At 37.7% G+C, this 23,846-nt stretch overlaps 1 protein-coding gene across 7 annotated transcripts in view; it reads left to right on the forward strand.

The window, feature by feature from the left end:
• The window catches only part of LOC115213880 (probable phosphorylase b kinase regulatory subunit alpha), a 133,593-nt gene that overhangs the window by 15,189 nt on the left and 94,558 nt on the right, over window positions 1–23,846 (forward strand). For all 7 annotated transcript variants that reach the window (XM_036504622.1, XM_036504623.1, XM_029782830.2 and 4 more), the window contains exons 2-13: window positions 2,989–3,144; window positions 5,981–6,197; window positions 8,042–8,124; window positions 9,658–9,738; window positions 10,420–10,518; window positions 12,111–12,152; window positions 14,473–14,577; window positions 15,504–15,557; window positions 16,816–16,938; window positions 19,612–19,707; window positions 21,623–21,730; window positions 22,928–23,006. In XM_036504622.1, coding sequence (XP_036360515.1) covers window positions 2,989–3,144; window positions 5,981–6,197; window positions 8,042–8,124; window positions 9,658–9,738; window positions 10,420–10,518; window positions 12,111–12,152; window positions 14,473–14,577; window positions 15,504–15,557; window positions 16,816–16,938; window positions 19,612–19,707; window positions 21,623–21,730; window positions 22,928–23,006 — 1,243 coding nt within the window. The remainder of the gene's footprint in view (window positions 1–2,988; window positions 3,145–5,980; window positions 6,198–8,041; window positions 8,125–9,657; window positions 9,739–10,419; window positions 10,519–12,110; window positions 12,153–14,472; window positions 14,578–15,503; window positions 15,558–16,815; window positions 16,939–19,611; window positions 19,708–21,622; window positions 21,731–22,927; window positions 23,007–23,846) is intronic.

A 23,846-nucleotide genomic window follows, 5' to 3' on the forward strand; every position in this document is an offset into this window, starting at 1 on the left:
CTTTATTCACTTAATATTTGGGTTATCTTTTGATTTGATTGAATCTTGGTTTTTTTTATGTTGTTGGTCAGTTATTTTTAGTGTTTTGACAGAAAAAAGTCATTCTAAAATTGTTTTTTAACGTAATCGTGCCCAAACAAGTCGAATGCTTACACAGAGCAGGTTTTACAGCCACATCATCCAAACCGACTGGGTGAAACCGGGCTTAGCTGCTAGTATATATACACATAAATATATATATATTATGATGGGCTCCTTTCAGTTTCCATCTACCAAATCCACTCACAAGGCTTTGATCAGCCCAAGGCTGTAGTAGAAGAGAATTGCCCAAGGTGCCATGCAATGGGACTGAACCTGAAATCATGTGGTTGGGAAGCCAGCTTCTTACCACACAGCCATGCCTGTACCTTTGAGCCAGGCTCTTCATTTTACATTGCTCCAGCTGTCGTATCCCCAATGTCTCTCTAGGTCAAAGCTGGGAGGGTAGAGAAGGTGCCTATATCTGCTTGTGACCACAGAGGCACTTAAAACTATTGGCAAAAGTGTGGTACTTACTCACTACTAAGTCATATATGGTGTCAGATATTCTTTTTTTTTTTTGCTTGTTTTAGTCATTAGACTGCGGCCATGCTGGGGTACCACATTGAAGAACATAAGTCAAATGAAACAACTCCAGTACTTATTTTAGTTTTTAAATTTTGTACTTATTCTATCAGTCTATTTTGCCAAACCACTAAGTTATGGGGACATAGACAAACCAGCACTGGTTGTCAAGCAGTGGTGGGGGACAAACACAGGCCCAAACGCAAGTACATAAATATATATACATATGACATTCTTCTTACAGTTTCCATCTACCAAATCCACTCATAAGACTTTGGTCAGCCTGACGCTATAGTGGAAGACATTTGCCCAATGTGTCACATTGTGGGGCTGAACCTGGAACCATGTGTTTATGAATGAGAAAGGAAGGGGTGAACGTTTCAACTCTGTGTGAATATATGTGTGTATATGTAAAGGGAGGTGCATGCGTGCATGTGCAATGAAAGTGGAATGGATCATCTTTATTCACTTAATATTTGGGTTTATCTTTTGATTTGATTGAATCTTGGTTTTTTTTATGTTGTTGGTCAGTTATTTTTAGTGTTTTGACAGAAAAAAGTCATTCTAAAATTGTTTTTTAACGTAATCGTGCCCAAACAAGTCGAATGCTTACACAGAGCAGGTTTTACAGCCACATCATCCAAACCGACTGGGTGAAACCGGGCTTAGCTGCTAGTATATATACACATAAATATATATATATATATATATAGGTAAAAATGGTAAGATAACAAAAGAAAGAAAGAGACCTCAATATTATGTAAATAGAGGAATTTATCTGTAAAATAATATGTGAGAGTTATTCAGTAGCCAAGATAAAACTCCGAGTTTCAGATGCCGAGGTGGAAATCCACACCACCATCTCTTCGGTTATCTGATGACGATGATATATATATATATATATATCATCATCATTTAATGTCTGTTCTCCATGCTGGCATGGTTTCTACAGCTGGATGCCCTTCCTAATGCCCACCATTCCAGGAGTGTAATGGGTGCTTTTACATGCCACCAGCACAGGTGCCATCTACATGACACCAGCAACAACCATGACTACGATTCACCAGTGTTTGTCCCCCTATCACCACTTGATAACTGGTGTTGGTGTGTTTACATCCTTATATATAGATATACATCCAAGGGACTTCCACACAATGTCCATCTCCCAAACTCAAACTCACTTCTAAAGCATTGGTCATTTGGGAGATAAAGTAGGAGAGACTAGTCCAATGTGTAGTATAGTGGGACTGAACCCCCAAACCACATGATACGAAGTGAGTTTCTTAACCACACAGCTATGTCTATGCCTGGCTTCTTAACTACATAGCTATAAAAAATAAAGATTTAAATCTTTGCACAGACAAGGCTGTATGGTAAGAAGCTTGCTTCCCAACCACATTGTTATGGGATCATTCCCATTGCATGGCACCTTGGGCAAGTGTCTTCTACTACTGACCAAAGCCTTGTGAGTGGATTTGGTGAATGGAAACTGAAAGAAGCCTATTGTATGTATATATATATATATGTATGTATGTATATACTTATGTGTGTGTGTCTTAGTGTATGTTTGTCTCCCTATCACCACTTGATGTTGATGTGTTTACGTCCCCGTAACTTAGTGGTCTGGCAAAAAAGATCGATAGAATAAGTGCTAGCCCTAAGAAATAAGTCCGGGGGTCGATTTGTTCGACTAAAACTCTTCAATCTAGTGCTCCAGCATGGTCACAGCCAAATGACTGAAACAAGTAAAAGGAATAAAGTTAATTCATAGAGCAATATGGACCTTATTTAGTGCAATATAGGATGTAACCCTTTTCAATCCTTTCAGTTAATAGACAAACAGGCGTAGGAATGGCTGTGTGGTAAGTAGCTTACTTACCAACCACATGGTTCCAGGTTCAGTCCCACTGCATGGCACCTTGGGCGAGTGTCTTCTACTATAGCCTCGGGCCGACCAAAGCCTTGTGAGTGGATTTGGTAGATGGAAACTGAAAGAAGCCAGTCATATATATGTATATATGTGTGTGTGTGTGTGTGTGTGTTTTTGTGTCTGTGTTTGTCCCCCCAACATCGCTTGACAACCGATGGTGGTGTGTTTATGTCCCCGTAACCTAGCGGTTTGACAAAAGAGACCGATAGAATAAGTACTAAGCTTACAGAGAATAAGTCCTGGGTCGATTTGCTCGACTAAGGGCTGTGCTCCAGCATGGCCACAGTCAAATGACTGAAACAAGAGAGTAAAAGAGTAACCCACTGAACCTCACAAACCCAGGCATTTCATTTTATTTGTCTTTCTCCATGCTTTATTTCTTTGAAATTTGTTTTATGCTTTCGTCCATTTTATGTTTTACAAAATCTAATATTATTTCTCTTATAAACTTTCAGAATGTAGCAAGTGGACTGATAACTACCACTAAAGACCGACATGCTTGGGTGCGTGACAATGTCTACAGTGTCATGGCAGTATGGGGATTGGCTCTGGCCTATCGGAAAACGGCAGATTTTGATGAAGATCGATCAAAAGCATATGAGTTAGAGCAAGTAGGTGACTTTGAATTCTAAGGGAAAAAAAAATGTTTTGCTTTGTTTCTTTATATTTGAATTTTTTTAGTAGTAGTGGTACCGTAAATCCTCGAGTATAATCCGCATTTTTTTCCCAAAATTTAAAGGTCAAAATCCCTAGTGCGTACTATATACGAGGCTAAAAATGAAAATTATTTCCTAAGCAATGTCCGAGTCTCTATTTGCTGTCTGGCTATGTTTATTCAGACGCATTTTGTGATGTTGGGCGCGAAAATACCTTAAGCTTAGACTGAAAGCAATGAAGTCATAAAAGAATCATCCATAACTTGCAGTAAGCAACATTTGTTAAATGCTATTACTGTTACTTCTTTATTTTCTGCAAACAAAATGCACAAAAAAGCTACACGTTTGCATTGTTATATTTACAATAATAATAAAGGACGTTTCTGTATACAGTTTTACAAACCAAGGATGTTATAAAGACCTCCTTGACTCAAGTTAGAGAAGGGGTGCGTATTATACACAAGGTTTAGGCTTTTCAGAGGGACAGCCCCCTAAAAATCCCCTGCATATTATACTCAAGGGCAGACTATACTCAAGGATTTACGGTATTTGTTGTTATTGTTACTGGTGGTGGTGATGGGGTTTGAATATTTGGAATAAATAAGAAATTGATCTGTAGGTTAATTATAAAATTAATAATTTATTGTTTAGCCCAGGTTAACCCCATCTAGCAGAACTGTATTTAAAGGCACTCCAACTGTAGTCATCCCTCCTTTTACTCAGGCATAATGCATAGTGTGCAGTCTGTCCATTTCTAAGACAGTTGGGTATAATTTGAGAGAGAGGGTGAAAGAGAAAGAAATTCGGTTACTATTTCTAGCAGGTCAACCGTATAGACATTCCTTCATTGACTCAATCTCGTATCAGTGCAGGTGCATTCCCAATGTAGCATTGTTTATGCTAATTTTTTGTCCTGCTTATGCTAATGTGCAATTTCTATATATTTGTGTGGATATAGGGTTTCAGTGGACAACAGCTTTATCAGTTTGAGTTGAGGTTAAAAACTAAAGCAAATTAATGGGATTGTAGGTATGATTGTAAGTGTCAATTATCAATGTGGAGTGGATGATAGGTGTAGGAGGTTGATAAGGGATTGGGTTGTAGATGTGATTTGTATGCAAGGATTGGATTGAATATATACATTGTAGGCATGAATAGTGGGTGTTGTAGAATGTGAGTGAGTGAATTGTAGGTGTGGATTATGGGTAGGAATTGACCGATGGACGTTGTAAAATGTAAGTAAGTTATTGGATTGTCAGGAAGGATTATGGGTAGGGATTGGACTGTGGATGTAGAATGTGAGTTATTGGATTGTAGGTAGGGACTGGATTGAAAATGTGGATCACAGGTGTGAATTGTGAGTTTGGAATGAACTCTGGCTGTAGAATATGAGCTAATGGAATATAGATATGAATTGTGGGTTAAGAGTTTCAGGTGTGAATTAAGGGTGAGTGACTGGAATGTGAATTGAGGGTGGTAGATTTGGTCTCAGTGTAAGTGATGAGTATTTTTGTATGAATTAAGGGATTGGATAATAAGTGTGGGTAGAGATTTGATTGCATTATTTTATGGTTTACATGTCCATGTTGTATATAGTATAAATGTATGATGGGTGCTGAAAAGTTCGTGGCTTTGGGTAAAAGAAAATACAAGAAGATCCGTTCATTATGATTTTATTCAACGTGTTCCCCTCTCAGATTCACACACTTACTGCAGTGGTCATTCAATTTTTATAAGCCCTGTAAAAGAACTCAAAAAGTTCAGCCCCCAACCAGGCCTTTTGCAATACCCTTAAAGCCAGGAACTTTTCAACACCCCCTCATATAGTGTAAACATTCAAACATCATCACTATTTTTCCAAAACCTGCTGCATTTCACATGGAACTTTTGGTCTCCCAAAGCTGATCTTGGTGACCTACCTTTTTGTGGCCATAAATTATGGTTTGGAAAATTTGACCTGTATGTCAGAAAATACAATACAGCACTGTCTTGAATATTTAACATCTTAATTGCCACATGTACCACCAGTGGTTCATCGCAAACTTCACACAACTGCCATATACATCACTGGTGATACATTTGAAAAAATATATTATACTGTATCTTTGACATGGTTTCAAGGCTATTTAAATAACATGAGTGCTAAATATCTAAGTTTAATTATGAAATATTGTAAAAATGTAAAAAGAATTACATTTCTTTGTAATTAAACAGTATTTAATTACACCAGAAATACGTGGCTTATCCAGCAAGTTCAAGTGACAGGATGTGGCAGTTGATGTGCTAAAGAAAAGAACCCAAATATTTATGAATTAATTCTATTCTTTTATTCTTGTTTCTGTCATTTGACTGTGGCCATGCTGGAGCACCGCTTTTAATCGAACAAATCGACCCCAGGACTTATTCTTTCTTATTCTATCGGTCTCTTTTGCCGAACCGCTAATTTATGGGGATGTAAACACCAGCATCAGTTGTCAAGCGATGTTGGGGGTAACAAACACACATGCTCACATATACACACACACATATATATTATATATACGATGGGCTTCTTTCAGTTTCTGTCTACCAAATCCACTCACAAGGCTTTGGTCGGCCAGAGGCTATAGTAGAAGACAATTGCCCAAGGTGCCACGCAATGGGACTGAACCCCAAACCATATGGTTGGTAAGCAAACTACTTACCACACAGCCACTCCTACTCCTATAAAAATCTTACATTTTTCTATGTAAAAATCTTACATTTTTCTTTATCCCTGTTTTTAATATTGCTACTCTCATTAAATTCACAGTCTGTCGTGAAGCTGATGCGGGGAATTTTACGAGCCATGACAATGCAAGTGCATAAACTGGAGAAGTTCAAAGTGACACAAAGCGCAGTGGATTCACTTCATGCGAAATATGACTCTGAGACATGTCTACCTGTTGAAGGCGATCTTGAGTGGGGTCATTTGCAAATAGATGCCACATCACTGTATGTACTTATGTTGTCTGAAATGACAGCCTCAGGTATGTGTTGCTTGTTAATTTATTTTTCACTATAAGTAGGACAGGGTGTTCAGGCTAAATTTGATGATTTTTGGTCTCCTTTTTTAAGGAACTAAATTTGATGATTTTGGGTCTCTTTTTTTAAGGAACTAAATTTGATGATTTTGGGTCTCCTTTTTTAAGGAACTAAATTTGATGATTTTTGGTCTCCTTTTTTAACCCTTTCATTACCAACCTGGCTGAAACCAGCTCTGGCTCTGAGTACAAATGTCTTGTTTTCATAAGTTTTGAATTAAAATCTTCTACCAAACCTTAGTCACAATTTATGTTCCTAACACTAGCTTAACGATAACTACGTTATTTTATTAAATTCTTTGTTATATTTAAAGTAATTGAAAGAAACACAGAGCATCTCAAAATAAATACATTAACGAAAGGGTTAAGGAACTGTTTGATGTATTATTAGGGAATAGTCAATGACATTGGAGAGTATTGTTGTGATTTTAGTTTTGATCACGTGATTTTGATTGTCTTGATTGCCGTTATATGCCTGCACTGCGACTGCGCGGGGTTCTGTTCTGTTTGCATACGACATGTTCAGCATTGATTTTAGTTAATCTAGATTGTAGCTACTCGCTGCATAAAAATGTTATTGCGTTGAAGTTTGGTTTTGCTTACAATTTAGCAATCTTTGTTTGTATTGTATATTGCTGTATTTTTAGTCGATTAAAACCTTTTAAACTTTGATATTTGAGTTTGGGTTTATAACAAGTACAAAGGTTAAAGTTGTAGTTGGGAAAAAGTTAGCTGACATAGAATGCTGGAAGCCTTCTGAATATTGGAAAAGAGTTACTTGTGCCATGATGATTTATGCCAGGTGTCAAAATGCCAACATCATGATTGCTACTCAATGTTCTATGACCCCTGTAAAGGGTGTGACGTGGATATTATGGAAACCAAATTCCCCAAAACTAGGATAGTCTTTGGTTGTGTTTCCAATGAGAGAAATGTCATGCCTTCCCACATCAATGAACAGGGTCTTAAGCTCAATTTTGATGGTTATGTGAAGCTGCTAGAGACTGGCTGGAGGGGGTTGCTGCTAGAAGGCCATATGTGTGGCAGTAAGATTCAGCTCCTTGTCATACCTCCAGAAAGAATCAGAAGTGGTTGTCAGAGAATTTCTATGACTACACCAGCCCTAATTTTTGGCCTCCTAATTCCTCTGACTGTAATCCCATGGATTGCTATATTTGGGGTACAATTGAGAAAGATACCATCTGCTCTGCTTGCAACACTAAGGCCAAGCTGGTGATTGTGTTCAAGGATGCTTGAAGATCTTTCTAAGGACACAATGAAGAACACATGTGCCAGGTTCCAGAGTTGTTTATAAATCATGATGGAAGCTGAAGCTGTTATTTCCCAGTATTAATCTAGTTGATGCCATACATCTTTCCATCCATCTATCTGACTTTTCATCCATTCATGTATCTGTCCATCCATCCATCTATCCATCCATCCATCTGTCCATTCATCCATCGGTCCCTCCATCCATCCTCCATCCACCTACCTGTCCAATCATCTGCTATGACCATCTTGTTTTTTCTTTAGGCATAGTATATTTAAGAATACACCATCCTTTGTGTCGCTCCTTTTTTACTCCTTAAGACTGTAGAATATGATTTGAAGGGGAGATATTACTGCTGTTTTTATTTCCAACAGATTGTGCCACAATGTAGAGTCTCCCTCTTTCTCTCTTTCCCATTGGCTCAAAGTGATTCTGTTAAATGTTATTGTCTCGTATTTATTTATTCAGTACATTACTTTTATATATTTTGTATAGTGTTATTTTATTATTATTTCATTAGGTTTAAAAATCATATTTTCATTGGACGAAGTTGCTTTTATACAGAACCTGGTATTTTACATTCAAGCTGCTTACCGTATCCCAGTAAGTATAAAAGAATTTTTTTTTTAATAAACTGAACCACTCCCTTTGTGTCTCTCTGTTTTGGATCTTGATTGATAAATTTTCATATCCTGCAATTATTCTTATACAAGTTACAGAACCGATACCATCACCAATAAAATATAGCACTTGTCAATTCCTGAGGTTGATAAGACAGTGAGCTGGCAGAATTGTTAACATGCTGGGCAAAATGCTTAGCAGTGTTTTATCTGTCTTTACGTTCTGAGTTCAAATTCCATCAAAGTCCACTTTGTCTTTCATTCTTTTGGGGTTGATAAAATAAGCACCAGTTGAACTCTGGAGTCGATGTAATGGACTTAGCCCCTCCCCCAATATTTTAGGCCTTGTATCTATAACAGAAAGGATCACTATTATTATTATTAAGGCAGCAAGCTGACAGAATCATTAGCATGCTGGGTAAAATGCTAAGCAACATTTCGTCCATCTCTATGCTCTGAGTTCAAATTCCATTGAGGTTGACTTTGCCTTTTATCCTGTTGGGGTCAATGAAATAAGTACCAGTTGATTTTTGGTGTTGATGTAATCTACTTATCCCCTTCCCTGAAATTGCTCCCCTTGTGCCAAAATTTGGAATCTGTTAATGGGGCTGATGGTTTCAACTAATTTCCTTCCTTCAAAATTGCTAGTCTTGTATCTTAATCAGAAACCATTTCTTATGCCTTAAAAAATATATAATATTTTTATATAGGCATGGCTGTGTGGTGAGAAGTTTGCTTTCCAACCACAGGATTCTAGATTCTGTCCCACTACGTGGATCCTTGGGAAAGTGTTTTGTACTGTAGCCTTGGGCTGACCAAAGCCTTGTGAGTAGATTTGGTAGACACAAACTGAAAGAAGATCATCATATATATGTGTGTGGAGGGGTATGTGTGTCTTTATGTCTGTGTTTGTCCCTCACCACCTCTTGACAACTGATGTTGGTGTGCTTCTGTTCCCATAACTTAGTGATTCAGCAAAAGAGATTGATTGAATAAGTACCAGGCTTAAAAAAAATATGTTCTGGGGTCAGTTCGGTCAACTAAGATTCTTCAAGGCAGTGCCTCAGCATTCTAATGGCTGAACCAAATAAAAGAGAAAAGATATTTCTTTGTATGGCTGATGCTGGTGTCACATAACTGGCACTCGTGCCGGTGGCATGTAAAAAGCATCCTTTGAACGTTGGGCCTCATGGAGGCAATGACAAGTGACTGGGGCCTTTGGTGATGTGCCATGCTTGAAAGGACCTGTCAAGCCAGGTGAAATCATAACCGTGACCAATGCCTGTGTCACATAACTGGTACCCATGCCTGTGACATGTAGAAAGTACCCATTATACTCTTGGAGTGGTTGGCTTTAGGAAGGGCATCCAACCATAGAAACCATACCAAATCAGATTGGAACCTGCTGTAGCCCTCCAGCTGAGCAGTTTCAGTTAAAGCATCTAACCCATGCTAGCATGGAAAGCAGATGCTAAATGATGATGTTTGTTTAAAAGATTAATGTTTTCTCTTTCAGGATTATGGTATTTGGGAACGAGGTGACAAAACCAACCATGGATTGCCAGAACTCAATTCTAGTTCTATTGGGATGGCCAAGGTAATTATTAACTGATGTTATAATCATAACAACAACAATCACTAAAAGCAACAACAGCAACATTCACATCATCATCATCAATATCATGATTATAATCATCAACATTACCATTGATATTACTAATTAGTAATAGTAATTAATATTAGTAATAGTAATATTACTAATATGATTATAATTGTGATCATCATCATCTCAGATTACTATACCCTCCATCTCCATTGCTTTTGTAATCATCATCATCATCCTCCCCACCAACATCATCACCACTATCATTATCACTATCATCATCATCATTTTTCATCACTACTACCACCACTATTAGAACAACCATGACTACAATCATCATCATCCTTGCCTCTCACCACCACCAACCACCATCATCATCATCACCACCATCACCATTAGCTCTCACTACCACCATCACATCACCACCATCACATCACCACCATCATCTCTGCTACCACAGTAATCATCACTTCTATTCCCACCACCCATTACCACACACCTCCCCCCTTCATCATCATTGTCTCTAACACTAGCTAATTATGATGATAATGATCATCATCAGTACCTCCACCACAATTATTATAAACAAATAAAAATTAACAAATAAAAAAATTAATTAGACTCTTTTCATTTAAGTAGTAGTAGTAGTAGTAAAATTTTACTTGTTTTTTGTAGGCTGCTTTAGAAGCTATTGATGGCCTTGACCTTTTTGGGTCACGTGGAGGTCCCAACTCAGTGATTCATGTTTTGCCTGATGAAGCTCAACAGTGTCAGGTAAGTTTTATTATTATTATTATTATTATTATTATTATTATCATTATTATTATCATCATTATTATTATTATCATCATTATTATTATTATCATCATTATTATTATTATCATCATTATAATCATTATCATTATTATTATTATCATTATTGTCATTATTATTATCATTATTGTCATTATTATTATTATCATTATTATTATTATTATCATTATTGTCATTATTATTATTATTATCATTATTGTCATTATTATTATCATTATTGTCATTATTATTATTATTATCATTATTGTCATTATTATTATTATTATCATTATTGTCATTATTATTATCGTTATTATTATTAGTGAGACTTGTCAAGCCAAGTGAAATCATAGTCATTGCCAATGCTGGTGTCATGTAACTGGCACCTGTGCCAGTAGCACATAATTGGTAGCTGTGCCAGTGGCACATAAAAGCACCCATGCCAGTGGCTTGTAAAAAGCATCCATTTCACTCTTGGAGTGGTCGGCATTAGGAAGGGCATCGAGCTGTAGAAACCATGCCAAATCAGATTGGAACCTGATGCGGCTCTCTGGCTTGCCAGTGTCGGTCAAACTGTCTGAGCCATGCCAGCATGAAAAGTGGACGTTAAATGATGAGGAGGATTATTGCAAGGCAGTGAGCAGGCAGAATCATTAGCAGGTCGGGCAAAATGCTTAGCAGCATCTGATCCATCTTTATGGTCTGAGTTCGAATTCCACTGAGGTCGACTTTGCCTTTTATCCTTTCAATGTCGATAAAATAAGTACCATTGCACACTGGGCTCAATGTAATGACTAGCCCCCTTCCTCAAAATTTCAAGGTGTGTGTCTATAGTGGAAAGGATTATTATTTTTATTACTATTATTATTAAAGTAGCTTGCTGCAGAATCTTAGCATGCCAGGCAAGATGCTTTGTGGAATTTCTTCTGTCTTTATGTTCTGAGTTCAAATGCCACTGGGTTCTCACTTTGTCTTTCATCCCTTTGAGCTTGATAAAATAAGTACCAGTTGAACACAGGGGTTGGTGTCATCAACTTATCCCCTACCCTGAAACTGTTGGCCTTATGCTAAAATTTGAAATCATTATCATCATCGTCATTATAATTTTATTGTCTTTGCTCAGCTTCTAACACTGGAGATGTACTATGTGGTCAGCTGTTCACTACCAGTGAACTACGATAACACTCCTTATTTTTCGAGTACCATCTGGAGTATTTAAGTGGCTCCAAGCAGTGCTATTTTCTGCAAGTGCTTGCAGAAAACAGAATTGTCATCGTCATTATCATTATTATTGAGTGAGAGAGCAGTGCATGCCATCAAAGTGACACTGGGGTAAAATATACGAAGCCCAGTATACCCATCATGGTTCTGTAGTATGGTTCCATAGAATGGTTCTGTAGTATGGTTCCATAGCATGGTTCTGTAGTATGGTTCTATAGCATGGTTCCATAGCAAACTTTTTAACCAAGCAGCCATATGTATCATTTGCATTTTAATAAAGCTGAAATATGATTGTCAACTTTTCTGAAATTATATCTGAAGTAACATCCTTTAATCATTTCCTCTAATTTCAGGCTATTTTCCATTCGATGTTGCCTCGGGAATCAAATTCAAAGGTAACATATTTTGTTTTGTTGATTCTGTTTTCAAGTTATTTGATTTTAACCTGCATATGATTATGATGTGTTTAGATATATATATATATATGTGTGTGTGTGTGTACATATTATATATGTATGTGTATCTGTATGTATGTGTATATATATATATCAGATGTAGTTACACATCGCTGGTCACAATGTGTTCGCATTGTTTTAGCCTTCAAATGACGCCACCCCGCTGGCTAAGCGAGCAGGCCAACAGAAGAAAGAGTGGTGAAAGAGTACAGCAGGGATCACCACCCCCTGCCGGAGCCTCATGGAGCTTTTAGGTGTTTTTGCTCAATAAACACTCACAACGCCCGGTCTGGGGATCGAAACCGCGATCCTACGACCGCGAGTCCGCTGCCCTAACCACTAGGCCATTGCGCCTCCACACACACACACACACACACAACACACACACACACATATATATATATATATATATATATATATTTATTTATTTATTTGTGTTTATGTATATATATATATATGTGTGTGGTGTGTGTGTGTTTAAATAGTTTCGCTGTGAAATGAATTTTGGTTATACTCCAAGTTCTTGTCAAAAGAGCATGGTTACCAAACTGACTGTAGCATCTATTGTTTTAACTCTTATTTAATTTCATTTTATCTTACTCTTTGTTTGAGAGGCAGTTGGATTTGAACTCCTAGTCATATATATGATTAATATTTCATAAACTCTTTAACTTCATACCCGTTTCCCACTTCATTTTTTAACTTTGTGAATTTGAAGTAAATGATGGTGCCCATGGCCTATGAAGGGATCATCCTAAGCCAGAGAAATTGATGTGGAGGCATGTGGCTTAGAGTTTAGGGTTTTGCGTTTATGATCGTAAGATTATGGTTTCATTTCCTGGACTGTGCAACGCGTTGTGTTCTTGAGCAAAACACATCATTTCATGTTGCTGCAGTCCACTCAGCTGGCAAAAATAAATAATCCTGTGACAGACCGGCATCCCATCCAGGTGGCGGAGGGAATATATATATGCCAAACAAACTGGGAAACCAGCCCTATAAGTCTGTATGACTCAGGAAGGAACTTTACTTTAGTGGGAGTACATGGCTTAGTGGTTAGAGTTGTTGGACTCATGATCGTAAGATTGTAATTTCAATTCCTGGACTGGGCGACATGTTGTGTTCTTGAGCAAAACACTTCATTTCATATTCCTCCAATCCACTCAGCTGGCAAAATGAATAATCCTGCAACGAACTGGAATCCCATCCAGGTGGGAATATATACGCCATGGAAGCTGGGAAACCAGTCCTTATGTGCTGGTATGACTCAAGAAGGTATCTTTACTTTTACCTTTAGAGAAATTGATGCCTTTTGAACCTTTGTAAGTCAGCATCTGTAGGAAAGACATATGGGGAGGGAATTCCAGAAGGTCAACATTCTCGGAAGGAAGGTCAGTCTGTGAGTAGGGGTTGAACACAATAAAGTTGAAGAGAGAAAAATAGCCCAGGAATGCCTGAGTGATGGTGGTTTAAAACTGACCAGCTCCAAGGAGCAAACACCATTGTAGCAGCAGTAAAAAAGGCAGTGAGAGGAGACAGAGTGTCTGTGGGCCTGAGCCTGGAGCATGTCTGTGAGTGACTTTCTCAGAAACCAAATTTGTATTTGAGTATTTGAGTGTGTTTATATTGTGTACATTATATCAATATAGTGAAGGAACATGGCTTAGTGGTTAGGGTATTTGGCTCACGGTTGTAAAGTCATGAGTTCAATTCCTGGCAGCACATTGTGTCCTTGAGCAAGACACTTTATTTTTTGTTGCTCCAGTCCACTCAGCTGGCAAAAATGAGTTGTACCTGTAATTCAAAGGGCCAACCTTGTCACATTCTTTGTCATGCTGAATCTTTTGAGAATTATGTTAACCCTTTTGTTACCAACTTGGCTGAAACCAGCTCTAGCTCTTTAGTATAAATGTCTTGTTTTCATAAGTTTTGAATTCAAATCTTCCACCAAATCTTAGTCACAATTTATGTTCCTAACCCTAGCTCAATGATAATGATGTTATTTTACTAAATTCTTTGTTATATTTAAATAATTAGAAGAAATACAGCATCTCAAAATAAATACAGTAACAAAAGGGTTAAGGGTATGCTTGTTTGTAGAGTGCTCAGCCACATGCATGCTAATGTCCTTAGTAGGTTGTTCTGTTGATCAGATCAACTGAAAGATTTGCCATCATAACTAATGAAGAGCCACTATATTTATATATTCCTGATGTATTATTTAACAGTTTATTCATAATCATTCTCTGTCTCTATGCAGGAAATTGATGCCGGTTTATTAAGTGTGATTAGCTATCCTGCTTTTGCCTGTGATAAACCTGAACTTATTCTGGAAACTAAAAAACATATTCAAGAAAAATTACAAGTAAGACTTATATTTTCTTTTTATGATTGTCTTTTATCCTTTGGGAACCACTGATCTAACCCATGCAAGCATGGAAAAAACAGATGTGAAAATGATAATTTACTTATATATTTGCTTATATATATATATATATATATAAGCAGTGTGTTGTTGTTCAGAAGAGGACATGAGCAAAACACACACGCACATATACATACATACATGCACAAACATGAAACTCATTCACCATGGTAGATTGCTCGCCACTACAAATTCTTTATTTTCTTTCCTTGTTTCTTTCTGTGGAAGAGCGTAGACTCGAAACGTTAAAGACTTTTTCACTTCTCGAGCATTAAACTAATACATCTGTTGGTTGTCTACACCACCTGTCTTCATCTTTTGTTTTTTTGTGAATCCTCCTTATATGTATAGATATGTATGTATATCTATCTATCTATCTATCTATCTATATATATATATATATATATATGTATGCAGTGAACTTAGCTTTCGCATCATTTTTCACCATAATTTTACTCATAGACATTGGTTAATTTTATGCTTTTGCATAGTATAAGATCCATACCCAAGGCACTGTGTAGTGGCATTGAACCCTGAACTTCCTAAACACAAAGTTTCATGTTTGTGTGTGTGTGTGTGTATGTATGTGTGTGTGTATCTGTGTTTTGCTCATGTACTCTTCTGAACAACAGCACACTGCTTAATTTTGTCACTCATCAAGCATCATTCACCTGTTTAATCAACACAGATCTCTTATCTCTTCCTCTCTATTTCTATCTCACCCTCTGGCTGGCTGTCCCTATCTGTCTATCCACCAGTCTCTCTCTCGCTTTCTCTCTCTCTCTCTACTATATAGCTACTCACCCACTTTCCACCTTTACTGTTGTTCTTCACTTTAATATTTCTTTAACATTTTCCTTTACCAGGGCAGATACGGTTGTTGTCGCTTTCTCCGCGATGGTTACAAGACACCCATGGAGGTGAGTTTTTCTTATACATCTTCTGCTGAAAAATCAAATGTTAAAATTTAATTCTTCATTTATAAAAACTTAACTTTTCATTTATATTTGTATTTTCTTTAACCCTTTCGTTACTATATTTCTGACCAAAATACACCCCTCATGAGTTTCAATTAAATTCTAAACTAATCATGAATCTAGGCTTGTTTCATTAAATAACTGTAACTTTTTTACTTATCAACATATTAATGTGATATTTGGAACATAATTAAAGAAAGGGTTCTTAATCAATTCTATTGCATAACTTTTGTCTCAAAGTGACTTTAATTACAGGTAAATCCAGGTAAATTGAGCAAAAGGTAAAAATATTAAAATTTTGTTTAAACATCACCATAGAAAATGAATCATCAGCTAATATTCAAATGGGTATGCAACAAAATTTTGATAAAGAAGAATTGTGCACATCACTATATCATCAGTTGAATTTAATGCACAACAGGTGTACCATAAAGGTGGAATAAAGTGAAATACTGGAATCCACCGCAAGTTTGACCGAACTAAAGAAATCGGTCAAAAAATAATATACGGCCCTGGTTATGGTATGGAAGTGATAAATTCCAGACCACATCATTCCCTAGGCCATGCTGACTAACATTATTTTCCCTGTATAAAAACTAAATCCACGCAGTACCCAGTATTTGCTTCACAAATTTTCCGAAATTTGAACCCCCATTTTGTATTTGTTTACATTCTGCGTAAGTTTGTTTCCGCATTGATCGCTTCAAACAATAACTTCCAGTCCACATCATACCCTAAGCCATGCTGACTAACATTAGTTTCCCTGTATAAAAACTAAATTCACAACAGTACCCAGTATTTGTTTCACAAATTTTCCAATTCGGAATCAATGCTTGATAACATGAAACTCCTATCCATTTTCAAAGTTGAAGAAAAATCGATGCCGAAAAAAATGTGGAAAAAAAATCTCCCAAAATTCAGGGAATTAAAATTACACGTCGATCGTTGTACAAAACTGTAGATGAACTGTTTACGAAGTATAATCACGTGTTTTTACGAATGTACTAAAGAGATTTGCTCTGATATTCTCATTTAAATATGAATAGGTAAATACGGGCGGCTTTGGGCGGTTTGGTAACGAAAGGGTTAAATATACTTCAGAAAGAACTGCTTTTTCATGTCAATGCTAATATTAATGTTACTTAGAGAGAAGAGGGTATTTTTGTCTATGATCCAAGTGGGTTGTTGTTATTTATTGTAGGATCCTAACAGATTATATTATGAACCTGGAGAGCTGATGAAGTTTGAGCATATTGAGTGTGAGTGGCCTCTGTTCTTCACCTACTTCATTCTGGATGGACTTTTCACTAATAACATGGAGCAGGTAAGACTCTGTATGGCTTCCTCTTTTTTTTTTTTTTTTTTGTATTCTGTTGTGTGTTGTATTTTGGGTTGTTGCTTTTTATAATTAATTAAATAAGGGTCATTTTCTCTCATCAATCTTATTTCACCTTCTGGGCACAAGATAGTTCCTTGGTACTGATGACTAAAGAGTGGAGCAATGATGTAGAACAGAAGACACTTTAGACTTACTGGGAACACAACCTCTGTAGTATCCAGTGTCATGATAAACTGCTATTTCTCTCCTTTTCTCTTTCCTTTTCTCTCTCCTTTTTCTACTGTATATCTATCTCTCTCACTCTCTCTTTCCCCCTCTCTTTCTCCTTATATTTGTGTGCATGTATGAATGTACAACTTTATGAATCAATGGGCTCAAACAGATCATGTGGTAACACTGCCAGTACCTCCATGCCCCTCTACATGTCTGATCTGCAATAATAAGACATGCAAGACAAATCGTGGTCTAAAATGCTGCCTCCAGGTTCATCAAGAACAGCTGCCACAAACTAATGAAATTAATCCTGTGCAAACCCAAGAGCATATGTTTAATATCATGTAAGTCATTCATTGGCTGACCTGGAAAGTCATATCTGTGCATATGCAAAGATGAAGGTGAATGAGAACAATCAGTCTGAACATGAGACATCTGTCAAAATGAGGCAATCATCATTTATATGTGTGTAGCCTCATCTGGCCCCCGTGCCGGTAGCACGTAAAAGCACCATCCATCCGTGGCCGTTTGCCAGCTCCGTCTGGCACCTGTGCGGGTGGCACGTAAAAAGCACCCACTACACTCACGGAGTGGTTGGCGTTAGGAAGGGCATCCAGCCGTAGAAACACAGCCAGATCGGACTGGGCCTGATGCAGCCTTCTGGCTTCACAGACCCCAGTTGAACCGTCCAACCCATGCTAGCATGGAAAGCGGATGCTAAATCATGATGTGTGTTATAACTGCAAATCACATCATTCCAGTGCTCGGAGTTACATGTTTCCTATCTTTCACTTGGTTATTCAACTCCATTTTAATAATAATGAAATTATTGTATATGGTGCTCAGGTGCATCACAACTTGTCAAAAGTGCATATAAAGCATATGCAGTAACGTACAAATGTCTGGGAAGTGAATAGTGTAGGAGTCAGATACATGCTTGCTTGTGTATGGAGGGGAGAAAATCAGGCGTAGTGTTGGCGAATCTCAGGAAGCATGGAAGTTTTGAAGGATGCAGTGTTCCGACAACTAACAACTGATGCCGGCAGTTTGTTCCATGCTTCAGCAACTCTTAGCGTGAAAAAATGTTTCCGAAAGTCATGGGAGCTGTGCTGTTTTCTGACTTTGCAAACACGTCCATGGGTGTTTGACAGGTGGAGTTTGAAAAGGTGCTCAGTTATTATTAGTAAGTTAGTAAATAATTTTCTTATGAAATATCTGTTTGACTATATTTTGGAATTCTGTTGTGTCTGGGGAGAGTCATTTTTGTTTTTATGCCTTATAATTTAACACACTCACCGGTAAAATTTCCACTGATTTCTTATTTTTATTTTCCTAAAATTTTCATTGCATCTTGCAACCTTTTCAATAATGACTCTCCCCAGACACAACGGAATGTACTTCAACACACGAACTCATATCAAGAATCTTGCAAACCAAATCCAAAAACGAAATATATTTTGGAATATTATATTAAAATTATGAAGAAAAACACTAGTTTTTATGTTCTTTTTAAAAACCTTGCAAGCAACACATGCAAAAATGGCTGTTATGAGCTCAGATTTTTCATTTAATTTTTAGCTTCAAACATATTAAACTTCATACAGGAAAGGTCACTCTAATGACTTTCTTCATGAAATCTCATTGTAGTTTAAGAATTATTTGAAAGTGATATTTCTAATTCAGGGCAATTGTGTGCATGAATTTGTGTATCGCTGGGCATTTTGTATACATGTGTGCATGTAAATGTTCTTGTGCCCATATTCGCACTCATACATCATCATCATCATCATCATCGTTTAACGTCCGCTCTCCATGCTAGCATGGGTTGGACGATTTGACTGAGGACTGGCGAACCAGATGGCTGCACGAGACTCCAATCTGATCTGGCAGAGTTTCTACAGCTGGATGCCCTTCCTAATGCCAACCACTCCAAGAATGTAGTGGGTGTTTTTACATGCCACCGGCATGAGGGCCAGTCAGGCGGTACTGGCAATGGCCACGTTCATATGGTGTTTTTTATGTGCCACCTGCACAGGAGCCAGTCCAGCGGCACTGGCAACGAACTCGCTCGAATGTTTTTTCACATGCCAGTAAGGCGATGCTAGTAACAATCATGCTCGAATCGTGCTTTTTATGTGCCACCAGCATGAAAGCCAGTTAGCTGCTCTGGCAATGATCACGCTCAGATGGTACTCTTAGCACTCCACTTGCACGGATGCCAGTCATCGAATTTGATATTCATACATATACATGTATACATTTATATACATACACACACACACACATACACACAGATATATGTTTGTATGCATCATATTCCCTAATTTACAGGTCATTTTGTATTCAGTTCACTTTGACAGAAGAGTAAAAGAGAATTGATCTTTGCTGATTTGAAATTTTTAATTTTTTAATAGAAGAATCTTTTGTTTATGTATTTATATTCAGACTGAAAGGTACCGGTCTCTATTGGATGATGTCATTCACAAAAATGACGAAGGCTTAGCACTGGTTCCAGAGCTTTTCACGGTACCTCATGAAAAGGTAACCTAAATTTTCTGCACATCAGGTTTTTTTTGTTTGTTTGTTTTTCATCATAATGGGCTTTTTTCAGTTTCCTATACTTAATCCACTCACACAGCCTTGGTCAGCCTGGAACTATAGTAAAGAATACTTCCCCAAGGTGCCACACAATGGTAAACTCCATCATCATCATCATCATCAAAGGCAGTACTTAACATCCATTTTTTTAACATATTGGCATGGGTTGGATAGTTTGACAGGAGCTGGTAAACTGGGAAGTTGCCCCAGGATCCAATCATCTGTTTTGGCTTTGGTTTCTACAGCTGAATACCCTTCCTAGTGCCAATTACTTTACAGAGTGTACTCTACCCACACCAATGTTCTTTAAGTGGAATCTTGTTTCAAGTGAGTGTTGATGCCACATATAAAGTACCCAGTACACTCTGTGGAGTGATTGACGTTAGGAAGGGCATCCAGCCATAGAAAGCAAGCCAAAACACTATGGGATCTTGTACAGACCCTGGCCTCAACAGTTTCCGCCAAGCCATGCCAGCCTGGGAAACAGATGTTAAATGATGTTGATGAGAAATTCTGTTGTGGTGGGCAGGTCAAAGCATACACACAGATGCAGACAAGGCTGTGGAATGGAGGAGTTCATTTTGCAATCACATGGCTTCAGGCTCTGTTATGCTTTCATGTTGAACTTCAAACAAATGACACCATGTGTTTGCAGTTCATTTGTTTGTTTACAAGCAGTAAACACATGAAAATCAGGTGTAATACAAACACACACACACACACACACACACACACACACACACACACACACACACACACACATACTCATTCATGCACACACACACTATTCACACGTGCATATGCGCATGCACACACACACATAATGAGCTTCTTTCAGTTTCTATCTTCCAAGTTCCCTGACAAGGCTTTGGTTGGCCTGGGGTTTTCATGGAAGACGCTTACCCAAGGTGAAACACAGTAGGACTGAAGCCAAACCCTCAACCACACAGCCATATTCAAGTGAATTCTCAATTCTTTTATAAAGCCAACAGGTAACCTAAACTGATGTGTAAAGTTATGTGATTGACCAATTGACCAAACACTTAAACCTGATTTCACATTCCACTCTTTCTCAATGAACCATTTCACACTGTTTCTTTTCTCTTAATAGACAAGGAGGGGGCAAGTCACTTATATCAACTCCAGCAATTGACTTGTACTTGTTTTATCAACCTCTAAAAGGATGAAAGGCAAAGTCGACCATAGCAGAATTTGAACTCAGAACATGCAGACAGATGGCATTTTGTGTAGCATGCTAAAGCTTCTACCAGCCCTTAAGCATTCAGATTATTCTGTCAAATGTTATGGCTATTCATTCACACTGTTATGAATTAATCATAAATTATCTGTAGCTTTGAAGTTTTCATAATGTAATAGCTTATTTTTAGGACATTGTAGGGTAGGTGTGAGAGGCTGGATCTGGCTAGTTTGAATATTTTGGCCAGATATGGCTTCAATACTAAAGGGTTAAAGAATTAATAATCCATTGTTATTTCTTTATTGCCCACAAGGGGCTAAACATAGAGAGGACAAACAAGGACAGACAAAGGAGATTAAGTCGATTACATTGACCCCAGTGCATAACTGGTACTTAATTTATCAACCCCGAAAGGATGAAAGGCAAAGTCGACCTCAGCGGAATTTGAACTCAGACAAAATACGCAGACAAAATACCGCTAAGCATTTCATCCGGTGTTCTAACAATTCTGCCAGCTCACCGCCTAATCCGTTCTATTATAAGCACAAGGCCTGAAATTTTGAAGAAGTGGGTGGTGGGGGTAATAACTATAAAATCTACAAGCTGTGTATAAATTCTTAAACAAATACTGATATGTATACATCTTCTTTTCCTTCTTAGGTTGATGCTGAAACTAAGAATCCTAAATCTCAAAAAAGAAAAGCTATTGGAAGATTACCACATTTGTGGTCTCAATCGCTGTATGTCGTGGGGAGACTCATCTATGAGGTTAGTCATCTAAAATGGTCTGATTTTCTTTGTTTACCATAAATCCTCGAGTATAATCCGCATTTTTTTCCCAAAATTTAAAGGTCAAAACCCCTAGTGCATACTATATATATGAGGTTAAAAATGAAAAATATTTTCTAAGCAATGTCCAAGTCTCTATTTGCTGTCCAGCAATGTTTATTCGGATGCATTTTGTGATGTCAGGCGCGAAAATACCTTAAGCTAAGCCTGAAAGCAATGAAGTCATAAAAGAATCATCCATAACTTGCAGTAAGCAACATTTATTAAAATAAAAGTATTCAGAACACAGAATAAGATGTAACAAAAACAATTTGCAAACATTCACATTCCCATATAACAGTTGAGAACATCACCATTATTGTATTACGCATGCACGGAAGTGTTTGTTTGACTAGGTGCTGCTGGCTTAATTATGCATGACTCAAGTTAGAGAAGGAGTGCAACTTATACACACGGTTTAGGTTTTTCAGAAGTACAGCCCCCTAAAAATCCCTTGCATATTATACTCAAGGGCGGACTATACCGGAGGATTTACGGTATTTGATATATCATATGAGCATCATCATCATTTAACCGTTCTTTTATGCTTGCACGGGTCAAACAGAATTTGTTGAGGCAGATTTTCTATGGCTCTATGACCACATGCCCTTCAATGAAAAGTTCACTTGTGTAATGATGGTGCTCACTTATGACTATCACATGATATCAAAACAAGGGTATACGCGCACACACACATGACAGGTTTCATTCAGTTTCCACCTATGAAATCCACTCTCAGTGCTTTGGTTGGCTTGGGGCTATAGTAGAAAACACCCAAGGTACTAGGCTTGAACTTGAGAGTTCATGGTTGGTTATATAGTGATGTATATGTGTGTGCTCAGGTGAACTAGTACTGGATTATTAATTCACAGAGCAACATGACAGGAAATATTTTGCTCAGTAACGCAACACACCACCTGGTCCAAAAATTGAAACCACGATCTCATAATCATGAGTGCAACACCCTAACCACTCGGCCATGTTGCCTCACATACAAACATACATGCATACATACATACCTACACACACGTTTATATGCCATCGTATTAATTATACTTTGTTATATATATATCCCAAATATTCTCACCTTTCCAATTAAATGAAAAGGTTAAAATATTTCATTTCTTGCTTTGCCAGGGATTCCTGTCTCCAGGAGAGTTAGATCCACTGAACAGACGTTTAGTATCTACTGCACGTCCAGATGTCGTTGTTCAAGGTAAGATGACCCTTTTGTTGAGCTTTATCTATATGGGTATAAGCAAATGAATAACAGTAGAGGTATAGAAAATTAATTTAATTGAGTTGCTGTCTTGTTCTGTATATTGTGGGTTCAAATTCATGATACAAATACTAGCTTGTACCACAAAAACCCTACTATGACATCCAGTCCTTGTTGCAATGTGGTGGCTTGTATGCCTTAATGACTTCTGAGAGCTATGCCAACAAAGCACAAACTCCTTGTAGGGCTTCCCATGCTGGATGGATCAAAGGATAGGGGCCAGACTAACATACAACACCTCTTTCCAATGGTAAAAATGGGTTTCTGTAGGGCCAACAGACTTACCTAGACAAAAAAAGCAAAATTATAGAAGCATTGATGACCATTCCAAACCAACAATACCAGAGAGAGGAAGGCTTTTCCTTTTGGGAAAGACAGTCCAATGTTAAGAATAAAGGAGAAAAGTCGTCAATGGCCTATGCTTCACAGGAGTGAAGGGCTAAAGTAACCACAAAAGAAGAGGCTTCCCGGTATGCTCAATAAAATGGTTGGCATTAGGAAACTGCTCAGATTGTGCAACAGATCAGATTCTGCTAAAGTCACCCAAAATCAAGAAGTGGTGAAAGGAGTAAACTCAGTGATAGATTACTTGCCACTTAAGAATGGGAGCAAGTCATCTGATGGGTTATCACAATTTACATCTACTCAGTCTCATTCACAGAGTATGGGTTGACCTAAGACTACGGTAGAAAATACTTGCCCAAGATTCTATTCTGTAGGATTAAACATTCAAGCATAATTACAAAAGCAAATTTATGTAGCCATGCCTGTTCCCAC

This window comes from Octopus sinensis, linkage group LG7 (assembly GCF_006345805.1).
Source record: "Octopus sinensis linkage group LG7, ASM634580v1, whole genome shotgun sequence".
Taxonomy (NCBI): domain Eukaryota; kingdom Metazoa; phylum Mollusca; class Cephalopoda; order Octopoda; family Octopodidae; genus Octopus; species Octopus sinensis.